The 14996-nt window shown below is 42.8% G+C and overlaps 1 protein-coding gene and 1 pseudogene across 1 annotated transcript; one reads left to right on the forward strand and one right to left on the reverse strand.

Annotated features, from left to right (window-relative positions):
- The first annotated feature begins 2905 nt into the window (after positions 1-2905).
- Positions 2906-4850, forward strand: LOC106329524 (pentatricopeptide repeat-containing protein At3g47530). The gene has a single exon (XM_013768206.1). It carries the CDS (start codon positions 3032-3034, stop codon positions 4799-4801), a length of 1770 nt encoding a protein of 589 aa, XP_013623660.1. The 5' UTR covers positions 2906-3031; the 3' UTR covers positions 4802-4850.
- A 114-nt stretch (positions 4851-4964) lies between these two features.
- On the reverse strand, positions 4965-6035 carry LOC106330620 (annotated as a pseudogene).
- Between the last annotated feature and the right edge of the window lie 8961 nt (positions 6036-14996).

The following is a 14996-nucleotide window of genomic DNA, read 5'->3' on the forward strand; positions in this document are numbered from 1 at the left end:
ATTTTCTATTATTCACAGCATACAGTTTTAGAGTTTTAGTAATTCCCTAAACTTTCCTTGTGTCCCTCTAATCATAGTGGCTATGAAGAGCAACACCACCATTTCTAGTCTATCAAGAGTTGCATCTTCCATTTGCATCAACTTTTCTTTGCCATCTTTGACTTTTACAATTTTATGTTTGCCAAGGTGCTTATCCACAAAGCTGTAACTTCTCAAATTTTTAAATCGGAACATAATTTATAACAAACCAAACTTCTTTGTTTCCATTGTCAGTGCATACTGTACGAAGAAGCAACATCCACATGCCCATCTCCTCTTCTGTTTTTTTTTCTTCATTTTTATGTGGATGATATGTTTAAATTGAGGATGATTCTCAAACCAACTCAGCTATCTCCCTCTTAGCTTCTTAATAATCTACGAATTATACTAGTACTCCTAAGTGTACGAGTTATACTAGTATTTCTACAAGTTCTACATATTCTACGAATTTTATGAGTTCTCCAGATTATATGAGTATTGTGAGTCAAATTTAAACAAATCTAAGAATATATTATCAAGTTCTCAGATCAAACAACACTTTTGTGCTCTCATTTAAGACTATCATAGTGATATCACTCAAATTACTCAAGGAGTGACTTTTACTCTATCAAATAAGAGGTTCAGTCATAATACTTAGGGATCAAATCCGCAAAGAGCTATGGCACACAATAGATCCTAATCAGTTTATGATTAAGCTAGGCAAACAGAGTAAATTAATAAATAGTAGAAGTGAACAAGATGGTTGTTCAGTTGATTGATTGATTGGTTGAGGTTGTAAACAATTATGAGAAAGTAGCTAGATCTAGGGTTTCAGGTAATCAGGATAATTATGTCAATCCTAGAACTCGAATTCTAATGAAAAGTATTTCAGCTTCCGCGTGCGAATAAATCCTATTGACTAAGTCCAATATCTCAGCTATCGCTTGTTGATACAGATTGAATGTCGATCGATTTTATGAGATTAACGTCAATCAATGTTTCCTTAGGCAAACATTAGCGAGTTGATCGATAGGTTCACTAGTTTTAACTAAATCAGTTGTCGCTTGTTTCTAGCAATCCTAGCTCAAGAGAATAAATTCAGGTAATAGACCATGCCGTTAAATATTAGGTTAAAGTCGCCCATGGCTATTTCTGTATTTGATGTGGAACTTGGACTATAAGTCGACTCTGGACTGGGATAGCTACGAGTTTCTTCTAGATTTATCTTCAAAATGCTCAAAAATCACCACATATCTCCAAAACACTCTTGAACTTATAAATACTTTAATAAGACTTCAAAACATAATAAATAGATTCTAAAACACTTATATACCATGGCTACAAACTGGTAAATTCCATGGTATATCGTATAGCAAAAAAAGCAGCACAAGCTTCATCTTCCTTTCTTTTGTGTACACACAAAACTCTAAAGGTTTCTATTTTTATATTTTGATTCACACTACCACAAAAACAAGGCACATTAAAAAGAACAAACAAAAAAAGTAAAGAGGAAGAAATCTTGTCCCTACTCTTGTCGTGTTAAACTCAACTACATGCATACAAGTTTTACAACTATTAAGAGTACTTCGAGTTCAATACTCTTGTCATCTACGAGTTCACTTTCAACAACCACATATCAAAATTCAGTCGCAAACCACATGTCATCAAAACCGTTTGTGCCTAAAATCCATACATGTCGATAAACTCAAAAATACACTCATAATTCACAAAATGAATGTGTCATTTAGGAATAAACACCAATAATCAACTAGATATCAAAATCAACTCCATATAGTCACACACCGTTGGTGACAGACTACTTGGCGATGAGATATGTGAACTGCTATCATTGATGTCCCCTTCATCTTTTGGGCTTGGAGGCGGAGGCAGAGAAGACGACAAATGAGAACCATTACCTCCAATTTGCTTTTCCTCTTCCAACGGTCGAGGATTAGGCTTAATTTTGTTATGACGCGAGGGCATTGTCGTTTCTATGTCTGATAAAGCAAATCCAACCTGAAAATCATTTCCTGAATTCCCAAATCGAAAACCCTAATTGCCAAATCAAAATTCCTAATTCCTAAATCATACTGAGGTCTTTTACCTTGACTAGAAAATAGTAGAAGATAAGAGAGTTGATTTTTCGTTTGATTGAAAGAAGAAAAATAAATGATGGGTTTGCAAAGAGAGAGGGAGAAACAAGGTAAAAAAGGAGATTAAAAGAGGTGAGATATGTTGGAGATTAAGAGAATTGGTATGTTAAATTTTTAGTAATGGATTTGACCCGATTTTATTAGGTAGGTGTATCTGACCCGAATTTAACCTAGTTAAGTGGTAAATAATAGAATTTGGCTTTTTCATCTAAAAATTTCTTTTATTCAATATTGTCTATCAGAGACAATAACATAAAAATTAATATGATACATCGCATCAAACAAGCCACAACAAGCTCTTCTGAAACAATATATCCCGTTAAAAAGTATGATCTGACAAATACGATTACAAGAATCAACGATCAAGTCCATACCAAAATGTGTTTAGATGTTGCCAATACATTGATACTAGATGATCTTGTTCCCCACTTTTTAACAATCGAACTGTTTTCCCACATCACAACGGGCGGCAGTCACCTTCATTGCCTTCACGTTAAAGTTATTCATATAAAAATAGATTATTTTCTTTGATTGAAAGATGTTTTGGAAGAGATCCTTCTAAAAAGTTTACTCTAGAAACCAAAGTTTACTCTAGAAACCCATGGAACAATCAGTTGATTCTCTCTTTTAATAGAATTTGTTTAGATGAGAATTTTCATTAACATTTTCTTATTAAAGAACAATTATTTTAAAAAATGACAAACGTAACAAGGTCATCCTAGAATTTTATTTGTGTATGGAAGGTCATCCCAGAATTATATTTGTAATTTTAGCTAGTACTTTTAGTTCTTACTTGTTTGTTGGCTCCAAAAGTGTTTCAAGTTGTCGGCTCTTCTTCAGGTTCGTTTCCTTTTCAAGAAATGTTGAAGTCCATGAGCAGCAGCGACGACCACCTGGTCTCTATGATCGTATCTTCCACCGGAAAATCCCATCTCCGGCAGATTCATGCCGTCTTACTCCGAACTTCCTTGATCAGAAGCTCTGACGTTTTCCACCATTTCCTCTCCCGTCTGGCTCTCTCCCTTGTTCCCCGAGATCTCGATTACTCGCGTCGCGTTTTCTCCCAAAGGAGTAACCCAAGCGTCTCTCACTGCAACACCATGATCAGAGCTTTCTCCGTCAGCGAAACTCCCGGCGAAGGGCTTCGCTTGTTCCGATCTCTGAGACGAAAAACCTTTCCTCCCGCTAACCCTCTCTCGTCCTCTTTCGCCCTCAAGTGTTGCATCAAATCCGGGGACTTACTCGGTGGTTTGCAGATTCACGGCAAGATTTTCAGCGATGGGTTTCTCTCGGACAGTCTCCTGTTAACGACTCTGATGGATTTCTACTCCACCTGTGAAAACAGCGCTGCTGCTTGTAAAGTGTTCGACGAAATTCCCAAGAGAGATACCGTTTCTTATAACGTGCTTATCTCGTGTTTTCTGCGGAACAAACGTACACGTGACGTTCTGTTTTTGTTCGATAAGATGATGAAAGAGGTCGATGGGTGTGTCAAACCAGACGGTGTAACATGCTTACTAGCTCTACAAGCTTGCGCAAGCTTAGGCGCGCTGGATTTCGGTAAACAAGTTCATGACTTTATCGATGGAAATGGACTCGGTGGTGCTTTGAACTTGAACAACACTCTTGTTTCCATGTACTCACGTTGCGGGTCTATGGATAAGGCTTACGAGGTCTTTAACCGAATGCGTGAAAGAAACGTGGTCTCATGGACGGCTATGATCTCGGGTTTAGCCATAAACGGGTTCGGGAAAGAAGCTATTGAAGCTTTCGAGGAGATGTTGAAGTGTGGAATCTCTCCAGAGGGACATACACTTACTGGCTTACTATCTGCGTGTAGCCATTCAGGTTTGGTCCGTGAAGGAATGATGTTTTTCGATAGACTAAAGAGCGGCGAGTTTATGATGAAGCCGAATTTGCATCACTATGGCTGCATCGTTGACCTCTTGGGACGTGCTCGTCTACTCGATAAAGCCTATAGTCTTGTACAGTCAATGGAGGTGAAGCCAGACTCCACTATATGGCGTACGCTGCTCGGTGCTTGTAGAGTCCAAGGGAATGTGGAACTTGGGGAACGTGTGATCTCCCATCTTATCGAGCTCAAAGCCGAGGAAGCCGGAGACTACGTTCTGTTACTCAACACATATTCCTCGGTTGGGAATTGGGAGAAAGTGGCTGAACTGCGTTCGTTGATGAAGGAGAAAAGAATCCATACCAAACCTGGATGGAGTGCCATGGAGGTACAAGGACAGGTTCATGAGTTTATAGTAGACGATGTTTCGCATCCGCGGAAGGAAGAGATCTATAAGATGCTAGCGGAGATCAACCAGCAGCTGAAGATTGCGGGTTATGTGGCGGAAGTAGCATCAGAACTGCACAATCTTGATTCAGAGGAAGAAAAGGGACATGCGTTGACATACCATAGCGAGAAGCTAGCCATTGCCTTTGGTATTCTTATGACTCCACCAGGAACAACCATTAGAGTGACCAAGAATCTTAGAACTTGTGATGATTGTCATAATTTCGCAAAGTTTGTTTCTCGTGTTTATGATCGTGTCGTGATCGTTAGAGATCGCTCACGTTTCCATCAATTTAAAGGTGGGTTTTGCTCCTGTAACGACTTCTGGTGATGATTCGGAAGATTTGCTTCAGTGTCATGTATCAAATCTTCAAACTGAAGAAGCTAATACACTCTTTATTTTACAATCAGAAATGTCTAGCCGATGCAAGAAAAGATAAAAGACAACAAAACTCAAACTGATCAGAAGAAAATTGTTATCCGGTTCAATGGATCTAATTAGCAGGTTTGTTTGCAAATGCAATGCCCTTGTCGATGCTAGCTTTGAGCTCTGGTTTAAGAGCTTCTAATGCCTTGTGTTCATACTCAGTCAGTCCTTGGAGGTCTGACTCAATCACAGCTTCAACTCCGTTCCTCCCGAGCTTAATCAGTTAAGCAAAGAAAGGAAGATGCGCCAGACCCGACTCCACAAATGAACACTCGTAAACATCCCCATCCCCATCAAGAGAACGAAGAGATGACTCAACAAATCTCGCTGCAGCATATGCAATTGACAAAGTAGCTGAACCTGCACCTGCCTTAGCATCACGACCCCAGTTCCAGCATTCTGAATCTCTAACAGTGAGTTCTTGGAACTCTTAATCAGTGAGGCTGGAAGAAGGTTTTGTCTTCGGGAAAATAGGTAGAATTGTGATTCCAGCATGGCCACCAATGACGGGAACATCAACAATTATGAGTTTCAACTTCTTTTTCTGAGAAACAAAAGTATTTGCCCTCGCAACATCCAAAGTAGTGACACCAAACAGCTACTTGGGATCATAAACACCTTTCTTCTTCAACACTTGAGCAGCAATAGGTACGGCAGAGTTAACTGGGTTGTTGATAATGTGAATGAAAGCATTAGGACAGTTATCAGCGACAGCTTCAACAAGTGTCTTCACTATGTTAGCATTGATGTTGAAAAAATCATCACCGGGTCATACCGTGCTTCCTCGGTACGCCAGCAGGTATAACCACAACATTCACATCTTTCAAACAATCAGCCAGCTCAGAAGGCCCAGTGAAATCAAGAACAGTTCTTGTTAGCTGAAGAAAGCTCAGAAGGTCTGGTGAAATCAAGAACAGTTCTTGTTAGCTGAAGAAATCAACAAGAAGTGATCAAATAAATGCAGAAAATATAGTAAAACAACAAAACAAATTTATAGAAAAGTAGAGTTTTATTTCGAATTTGCGTATGCACGTTCCATAGACGAATTTATTGGAAGTTCGTCTGGAAATGAGATTACAACGGAAATCAAATAACATAGACAGTAAACCTAACGAAGTTCACTAGCGAAATCACCCATGTCAAGAAGACCTATGCAAGCCGCAGCTCATTTAGCAAAAGACGTAAAAATATGCGCAAAAAGGTTTTGATTGATTTCGGACTGAACCTTATGAAAGGCTGTCTACGTACCCTTTTCGAGGATCAAATTGAACGTAGTTCAATTTACAGAGTTTGAATAAGAGATCGAACTGCTTTTTTGCGAGTTCGTCTAGTTAGTGCAAGCCATAGAAAACTAACCTTGTCGAGAATAATGCCTAGAGTTTTTAAATTCAGTGAGTTCTAAGAGCGTTAAAAACCGTCCTCTTCCTTCTCTGCCTCAGATGTGCTAATATATGCTTCCAAAGTCAGCTCTCTTTCCTTATCTCTTTGAAATTCGAGTTTATCTTTTTGCGGAGATCTTTCCTTATCTTCTCAAAATTCATGTTTAACTTAGAAACTTCACATTTATCCTCTTCTTCCATTTTTCTTTATCCAATTCGAGTAAACCGTCATTGCATTCAGGCCTGTTCTCATTTTAAACCATAAGTGGGCTTGGTCGGGTTTTAGGCCATTTTGTAACGCCTTTACGACGTATGTGTTTTTACGATTATTCTCGGAGAATTCGGCATTTTGTCCGATGCACGTTCTCTATGTCCTTGGTCATATGAACTGATGAAAATCAATTCATTAGTTGAGGATGGTGTTAAGCTAACCGACATTTTCTTGACGTTTAACTTGAACTTTACGAGAAAACAACGTCTTGCTTGTTTTCTCTGTAAAATCTCGACGGAAACTCCGATTGAGACGAAACGAAAGGCATTTCGATCGATATTCGAAAGAGAACATAATGTGAGCGTTATTGAGCAATGAAGGAGATTTGTGGCGACGTGGAACCAAGGAGACAGCTGTGTGGCAACGTGGAGCCAAGGGGAGAGCTGTGTGGCGACGTGAGGACAGAGAGTGTTGCAAGGCAAGGCAAGTGTGGCAAGGTGAGTGTGGCGAGGTGAAGGAGAGAGTTGTGAGGCGAGTGAAGGAGTGAGAGGAGTGTTGTTTTTCTTTCGTTCTCATTCCTTCCGTTGACCTCTTCGTCAACTTTGGGAAATATTTACTTTGTTTTTACGCAAGTTTCTCCGCAAAGATTTTCCTGAAAGTTTTTTTTTGTGTGTAAGATTATCTCTTAGACTTTCCTATGAGGTTCTTCTGAGGCAAATTTCCGATTTTTGTTTTACGGAAGGTTGTTTCGTAAAGACTCGTTATTTATCGCACAAATCTTCCGCAAGAACGTTTTTTACTTTTTTCCGATTTTTTCATGTTTCGATAGTAACTCGATCATTTTTTTGTCCGGGATCAAACACACAATTTTTCCCCTCATATCCTTATTAAATAGGCTCAGCTTATGTGGTGCTGTTTTTCGACATTTCCGGCTCATATTTGATTTGTCATAATTTGTTTGGAGGACTTTAGCCGTTCATTTTGCCACGACCGATTTTGATCCCAACAGTTAGCCCTCCCAACTTGCTAGATATTACGTGTAATTCTTGCGAGGTAGTGATAGGCGTGTTAGGTAGAATCAATGGCAAAAAGGTCCGTTGGTGAAAATAGGTTTTTTTCTTATGAATGTTGAAGTGGTTGGCTCACTCTTCTTTCTTCATAAGAATGAAATATGGTAAGACTGGGGTTGCGCCTTGTGAAGGCTACCTATGTACCCTTTTGAAGGGATCAAGCCTTTCGTAGTTCGTTATGGAGTTAAGATTCTTATGACATGTTTTCTAGTGGGACCTTTACGGCCTAGTTATGTATCATGTGGAGATTTTCGAGCATGTTGCTGCCGATGGCATTTATATTGGACCTTTGTTGGCCTCGAGACTAGCCTTATAGGCTGTTTGTTTTGGACTCATAAAATTACAGTTTATCTCCTTTCAACAACGCAAGAGCATGTATACGCGGAGAGGTAGAGAAGTAGTGTGAGTTGTCATCTCTTTTCTTATGCTCAGCGGATCGCGATACTTGTCGTTGTGTAAGATGAGAATATCAGAAGAATTTTGTTCAAAAAGTCTCATAAATGCGCAAATATCAGTGAAGATACATGTTTTGAAATCTCGTATCGGGTTCTTTGATACTATGCCTAAAGATGTCTGAGACTAGTTGATATCACTCATGTTGGGAAAAAATATTCCATGAAGAGATTACTCCAGTTTCCGGCTTCCAGGTTCCTGCCTCCAGGTTCCTACCTCCAGGTTTTGGGTTCCTGCCTCAAGGTTCCGGGTTCCTGCCCCCGGGTCTGGGTCCTGCCTCCAGCTTCCGGCTTCCAGGTCGAGTGATTTATCCTGCCTTAGGATAAATGAAAATCTTCATTTAAGGTAACCATCTTGGGCAAGAAGGAGTCTCCCTAGATCCGAGAGAAAAAGGAACTACTGCAATACATATGACCTCCCTTAAGAAAAAGGGAAATATTCTATTATCTAATATAATGAATATTTTCAAATCCTAAGAGAGAGGCATAGCCTTCACTATAAATATAAGTTTCTAAACCTAAAGAAGGAGGAGGACATCCAGCTCCAAAGCTCGCCAATTCTACAGCCGCCAAGGCAAGGTTTCGCACCTAGAAGATCATCTTCATCAACAGACTTACAACCGACGAATCCATGCGATTACTATCAACCAGAGGGAGATATATGCTCACTGCAGCACGTCTAAAACTCTACTTACTGGCTCAGGCCACGGGATCCAACTCATTAGCAAGGTCCCTCCATGCTCACTGAAGCACATCGACACATCATGCTCACTGCAGCATATCGACATGTCTACCATCTGTTCCGGCTATGTGCCCTCTAGAACAGATGACTCCTACCCACTATAGAGCTACGTGCTCCCAAGGCTACGTGGCCAATAGGCCATGTGCCCACTAGAGCCACCTGCTCCCAAGGCTACGCGTCTCCATATACATGAACTACGAATGGCTTGATCCCTCACTGAAGGGTACGTAGGCAATCCCCACTGAAGGATGCAGCGATAAATCCAAGCACCTTCCATGGTCCCGTGCGTAGACACCCAAGGACCGACCCTGGTAGTCGGAAGCATCGATCATAGATCAAGAAGACCCCGCGATCTTCATTAATGATAGGTGGCCCCCGCCTAACGACCAATCTCCCCTGCTGCTACTAAGGCACCGACGACATATACTGGCCCATACCAATATGGCAGTATCCTAAGAGCAGGATCTCCTGGTTTATCAACTATCGAAGCAGAAGAATACACTCAACGACATGTCTCCTTCTTCTTATCATTCTGTAGACCTGAGCACGGATCGCTCGTACTCAAAAATACCCTAAAAATTTGGCGCTAGAAGGAGGGGCAGTCATGTACTACGTGACGATGTGAGTCATGTACTACGTGACGATGTGATAGATAGGAGGAACATTACATGTATCCTCTCAAAAATCTCTCAACCCAAGCCACCTGGGGGCAAGAAACGACGTATTCTCATCAGATCTAAAGCTCACGCAGCTGGAAACACCTCTTCAAGAGAGGATAACACATCGCTAACAGCAGTAGCAAGATTCAACGCGGGAACTACCTACGAGTCCCTGCTAGTTCCTACTGGTTCCAGATCCCAACCAGGAATCACACTTCTGCAATCTTTGGTTCCTGCTGGTTCGGGTCTCAACTGCAAAGCAGGCCCCTTCAACCTTTGGATTTAATGATCTCGACTAGGAGCAGTCATCACAACATCAATATCAATGGACAATCCTCTAGCAACAATCTAGCAAGCCCTAGACACCAGGAATGTATCCAGGATCACAACTCCGCCACATATGAGAAAGATGAGAGGTCCTCAAGCAGGGCACAACATCTTCCGGCCGGGTTTACAACTTTGACGAATTCCAAAAGTTGGCATACCAAACAACCACTAAGACGTAACTGGAGAACCACCTTTCTCTTTAGGTTCTAGAATTTAAGTGGTAGTGGAATCCTAGATAAGCCTGATAGCTAGGGGGATACAACGCCTCAGAGTACTTGTCAAATTCGATTGGAGTTGTTCCGCGAAAGGAACCCTGCCCAAGCGCCGGGAACACTGCTGCTCTGCTTCCTGCAAAAGAGCCAGAGAAAATGCTATCTCTACAGCAAGGAGTGCTGGTCCTCATACCCTCTACTCATTTGGAGCAAAGGGGAGTAAAAGAAGCCGGAGAACACATGTTCCCGCTACTATTCATCCAAAAGAAAAAGCCAAACATCTGGGTCCCGGGTCCCAGCTTCCAGGTTCCGGATCGCAGGTTCCAGATCTTTGGCTGTTCACCTTACAAGGAGGTCAAACCCAATGACTCCACGAAAAAGCAAGCTCCGACCACCTTACTACCGCTTTTCCTGGCAATGTACTCTGATATACTTCTAAAGGAAGCTAAGGCCACGTGCTTCTCAAGATTTCCAAGGCTACATGTTTCCAGGGGCATGCACCTCTATAAGCTTCTAAAGAAATAGTTAAAAGGTCACGTGCCTTCACGAACCTCTTAGGAAGGCACGACCACGAGGAAAGCAGGGGCAAATGAGCTAAGCGTTAACCTAAGGGGCAACACGCATCAACAAATCCCATCAACATGCCCATGGCAAAGGAGATTCAAGAAAAATAATGTGCAAACTAGTTGGGAAAAATCATCCAGGCTTCGGGCATGACATCATCCCCCAGGTTCCTGTTGAAAGAAGCTCTGGCTCCGACCCCTGCATCCATCCCTGCCTCCAGATCAATAAAAGGGATTACTAGATCCTATGATCTTGCGCATAAGTGGAAACCCCACGCATATGACACATGGAAAATATTTGACAATCGCGGAAATGGGCTAGCACAAGCCATAGTATGCAGTCAAATATAGTACTCCTGCTCAAGAGCCTACTCCTATGCGAGATACGAAGTACTTATAATGCAAATTACTGCCTGAGGAGCTTACATGCTTACTCTCAGGCAGAGAGCATATTACATAAAACCCAAAGTACTGCCTGAGGAGCTTACACGCTTACTCTCAGGCAGGGAGCATATTACATATAATGCAAAGTACTGCCTGAGGAGCTTACACGCTTACTCTCAGGCATGGGGCATATTACATAACATGCAAATTACTGCGTAAGGAGCTTACACCCTTACTCTTACGCAGGGAGCATCGTACGAAACATGCCAATTCCCGCAACAACGCAGGAGGCATAAGTACAAATACAAGGTACCGTATTCAAACTCAGAGTTTGTACAGGGAGTGACAATGGGTATGAGACATAAAGCAGGAATGGGTCCGCGCAAGCCTGAGTATGCTGTCAAAACTACCTAAAGCCCCTGTGCAGCCTAAGGCACATCGGGGTCCCTAGAGTACCAATGTGAAAAGTACCTGTATTAAAACGTTAGGTGCTACACAATACAGGGAACACATGGTATAGTTATTGCAAAAGTACTATGAAATACAAGGAGCAGTTAAAACCCTACTTCTCCAGACGTGGAAAGCAGCAAAGCCTGGCACTTGGGTCATTACACCCATACCAGCATCCTCTAAGCCTGATAGTGACTTCCCGCAGAAGTAGAATACATCATAGGAACTCGATAGTCGCCAGCTTCCGAGCGACATAATGCGAAATCCGAACAGGTACCGGTAGTAGTCTTGCCTAGGATGGCGGAGTACGGTCACTGCGAAACCAAATCTAAAGATAACCTCAGGGTTATTAGATTAGAACCCCCGAGTTATTAAGAACCTTCGGGTCCCCAAGCAGTCTCTGGGTCCTGAAAAGATCTCAGGGCCTGGAAAAGGTAAACCTCCAGGCTCTTATATAACCCCGGGTTCAAAATGACCTCCGGATCCAAAAGAAACCTCCGGGTTCAAAACGACCTCCGGGTCTAGAGCAACCTCCGGGTTCACAATGACCTCCGGGTTCAAAAGAAACCTCCGGGTTCAAAATGACCTCCGGGTCTAGAGCAACCTCCGGGTTCAAAACGACCTCCGGGTCCAAAAGAAACCTCCGGGTTCAAAACGACCTCCGGGTTCAAAACGACCTCCGGGTCTAGAGCAACTTCCGGGTTCAAAACGACCTCCGGGGCTAGAACAACCTCCGAGTTCAAAATGACCTGCGGGTCCTAAAGAAGCCTCTGGGTTCAAAACGACCTCCGGGTCTAGAGCAACCTCTGGGTTCAAAATGATCTCTGGGTCCTAAAATAAGACCTTAGGGTCTGAAGGAACCCCCGGGTTCCCAAAAAGACCTCTGGGTCCTTACTCAAACTTCGGGTTGTAAATGTGACCTCCAGGTCTAGGGCAGCCTCCTGGCTCTAGAAACGACCTTCGGATCCCAACAACATCTCCGGGTTTTGAAGCAATACGACGGTTCCGTTCGATCCTAGGATCCAACCATTGAATCTCCGGGTCCATAAGAGAGACATGCTATCTCTTGGGAAAATTCACAAGTAACCCATCTACGGAAGGTGGAATGTGATGCATCCTTATACTCCAAGTTCACGAACCTAACACATCTGGTTCCGTCTTTAAGTCTTCCCAAGGGTAGCTGGACGACGCATTGGAAGACGCTCCCAGGTTGTGATAAAGGAAGACACTGCTCCAAAAAGCGTACCTAGCAATCAACGAGAGTCTACCCGATGGAGACGACTTCGGGTCAAAAAAATATACGAGAAGGTCCCCTTGAAGGTCCACACAACCATCAGGTTCCTGGACAAAAGTTCAACCAGCCTCCGGGTTCCAGGACGATAGTCCATCCAGCCTCCGGGTTCCTGGACGAAAGTCCATCCAGCCTCCGGGTTTCTGGGCGATAGTCCATCTAGTCTCTGGTTTCTTGGACGAAAGTCCATACAACCTCCGATTTATGAAGAATCGCATCCACGAGCCATGAGTTTCAGAATGATGTATCTCTAAATCTTCAGATTCTGGGAAAACATGCCCATGATCCTCTGGGTTCCAAGAAAGCACGACACAAGGTCATCCTAGCATTGATTGTAGCCTACCTTCGGGGGCAGACTGCATGGGGGCAGATTGCAATATTACATAGTTGAGAGTGGCCAAGAATCAATGCCAGAGTTTAACTAATGGTCACCTTCTTTATTCGGCATGGGCACTATTGCTCACCGCAAAAAACATGTTCAAGAGTTCTACTCCGGTACCAAGAATCAACTAGGTTATCTCCAAGACGAACATACTGAACGTCCCTCTGCCGAAGGTCAGGGTACAATCCTGAGACAACGTAAGAAGCTACAACTATAACATCAAAACCTTAAGGAGCATCAAGTATGCTAAACGAAATAAGGAGACCGGTATGAAGACCTGAATGAAAGTCCATTACAGCTTTTACAAGCTCAAGAGTGCAAGAAAGGCCAACAGAATCAAGCATGAGGATCCTCAGTTTTGGCCTCGGGGCTTATTAAACCTCCTCATCCCCCTAATCCTTGGCCTAGCCAAGATTATCCCTCTCAGAATTCCTGGGTCCTGACCCATACACTCCTCCACACGATTCATGGAACCAGAGAGCCTACAGAAATGCAAACTGAGGTCTTGCCTGAACTAAGGCCGAGTATAGCTATAGGAGTAGCGCAAGCATCTGGGGTATGAGAAGAAGCATCACCCTTTATGCAGACCCGACTTCTCCATCTAACTTACCGCCAACTCCGACCAATCACAACCATGGGGCAACGTATCATCTTTATAAAGGAGAAGAAGAAAGTCTTACATACTCAACTTGATCCTGCGTGACAGTGATGTCCGCCCTTAGAGCATTTACTAGGTCCTACATGATGGTTTTCCTGATAATCCACTTCCAGGCCATCAGAATCAAGGGTACAACTACATCCACGTGACCATCCTCACTCAGACCAAACACATGCTCATTGAAGAATGTTTGTAAGTATATCTACATTCGTCGAGGCCGTGACATCACGCCCACTGGGTTCACCGACGAATACACTACCTGATCTAGACCACATGTCTATATCGAATCAAGGATTATTGCCCATTCTCCAGGCCATACATCTTCAATCAGGCCGTGAAACCTTTCAGACCGAGCGCAAGTACATCCAAGCATACTAGATAAGGAAGTTTAGAGACCCTTGGCTACGAGCCGACATCTACTCCAAATTCAACAAGGAGCTTGATACCATGGTGAAACTCACAAAGTCCTATGAAGAAAATCATGTTATTTCTTGCCTTCCAACAAGAAACTAAATAATAAGGGGCAACCTGTTGGGGAAAAATATTCCATGAAGAGATTACTCCAGCTTCCGGCTTCAAGGTTCCTGCCTCCAGGTTTCTGCCTCCAGGTTTCGGGTTCCTGCCTCAAGGTTCCGGGTTCCTGCCCCCGGGTCTGGGTCCCTGCCCCCAGGTCTGGGTCCTGCCTCCAGCTTTCGGCTTCCGGGCCAAGTGATTTATCCTGCCTTAGGATAAATGGAAATCTTCATTTACAGGTAACCAGCTTGGGCAAGAAGGAGTCTCTTTAGATCCGAGCGAAAAAGGAGGGCTGGCGATCTATTTCCCCACCGGAACTATGGTGTCGCACTATTTCTCCATCAAACTATTGCCTCGTTTCATTTCCCCACCAAACGAAAGTTAAATATCTATATACCCACCATATCAAAGTTAAATATCTCTTTCCCCACCCGACAAAAATTAAACATTCAAATCCACATAAAACCATGTTGAGTTGGTTTATTAGTTTGGTTAAGACGGGTTACTCATACCGAATCTCGACTTAACCGAACTTAATTATTTTAACCCGACTTAAACATCCTAATCTATCTAAACCCAAAAAATCCCCAAATCAAAAACCCAAGAACCCTAGAACGTGAAATAGAGAGAGTGGGATAGAATTCCTGAGAGAAAACAACAGGAAATCGATTGAATTCGTGTTTACCATGTCTGTAGTACCTATAATCGGCGAAGGAGAGTTCGAAATTGATGATGAAGAAGTTGAGCGAGAAGAGTTTGAACTCGACGAATTGTGTTGCGAAATTTCGTGAGTGAGCCGCCAATTC

The sequence above is a fragment of the Brassica oleracea genome, chromosome C3 (genome assembly GCF_000695525.1).
Source record: "Brassica oleracea var. oleracea cultivar TO1000 chromosome C3, BOL, whole genome shotgun sequence".
In the NCBI taxonomy this organism is placed as follows: Eukaryota; Viridiplantae; Streptophyta; class Magnoliopsida; order Brassicales; family Brassicaceae; genus Brassica; species Brassica oleracea.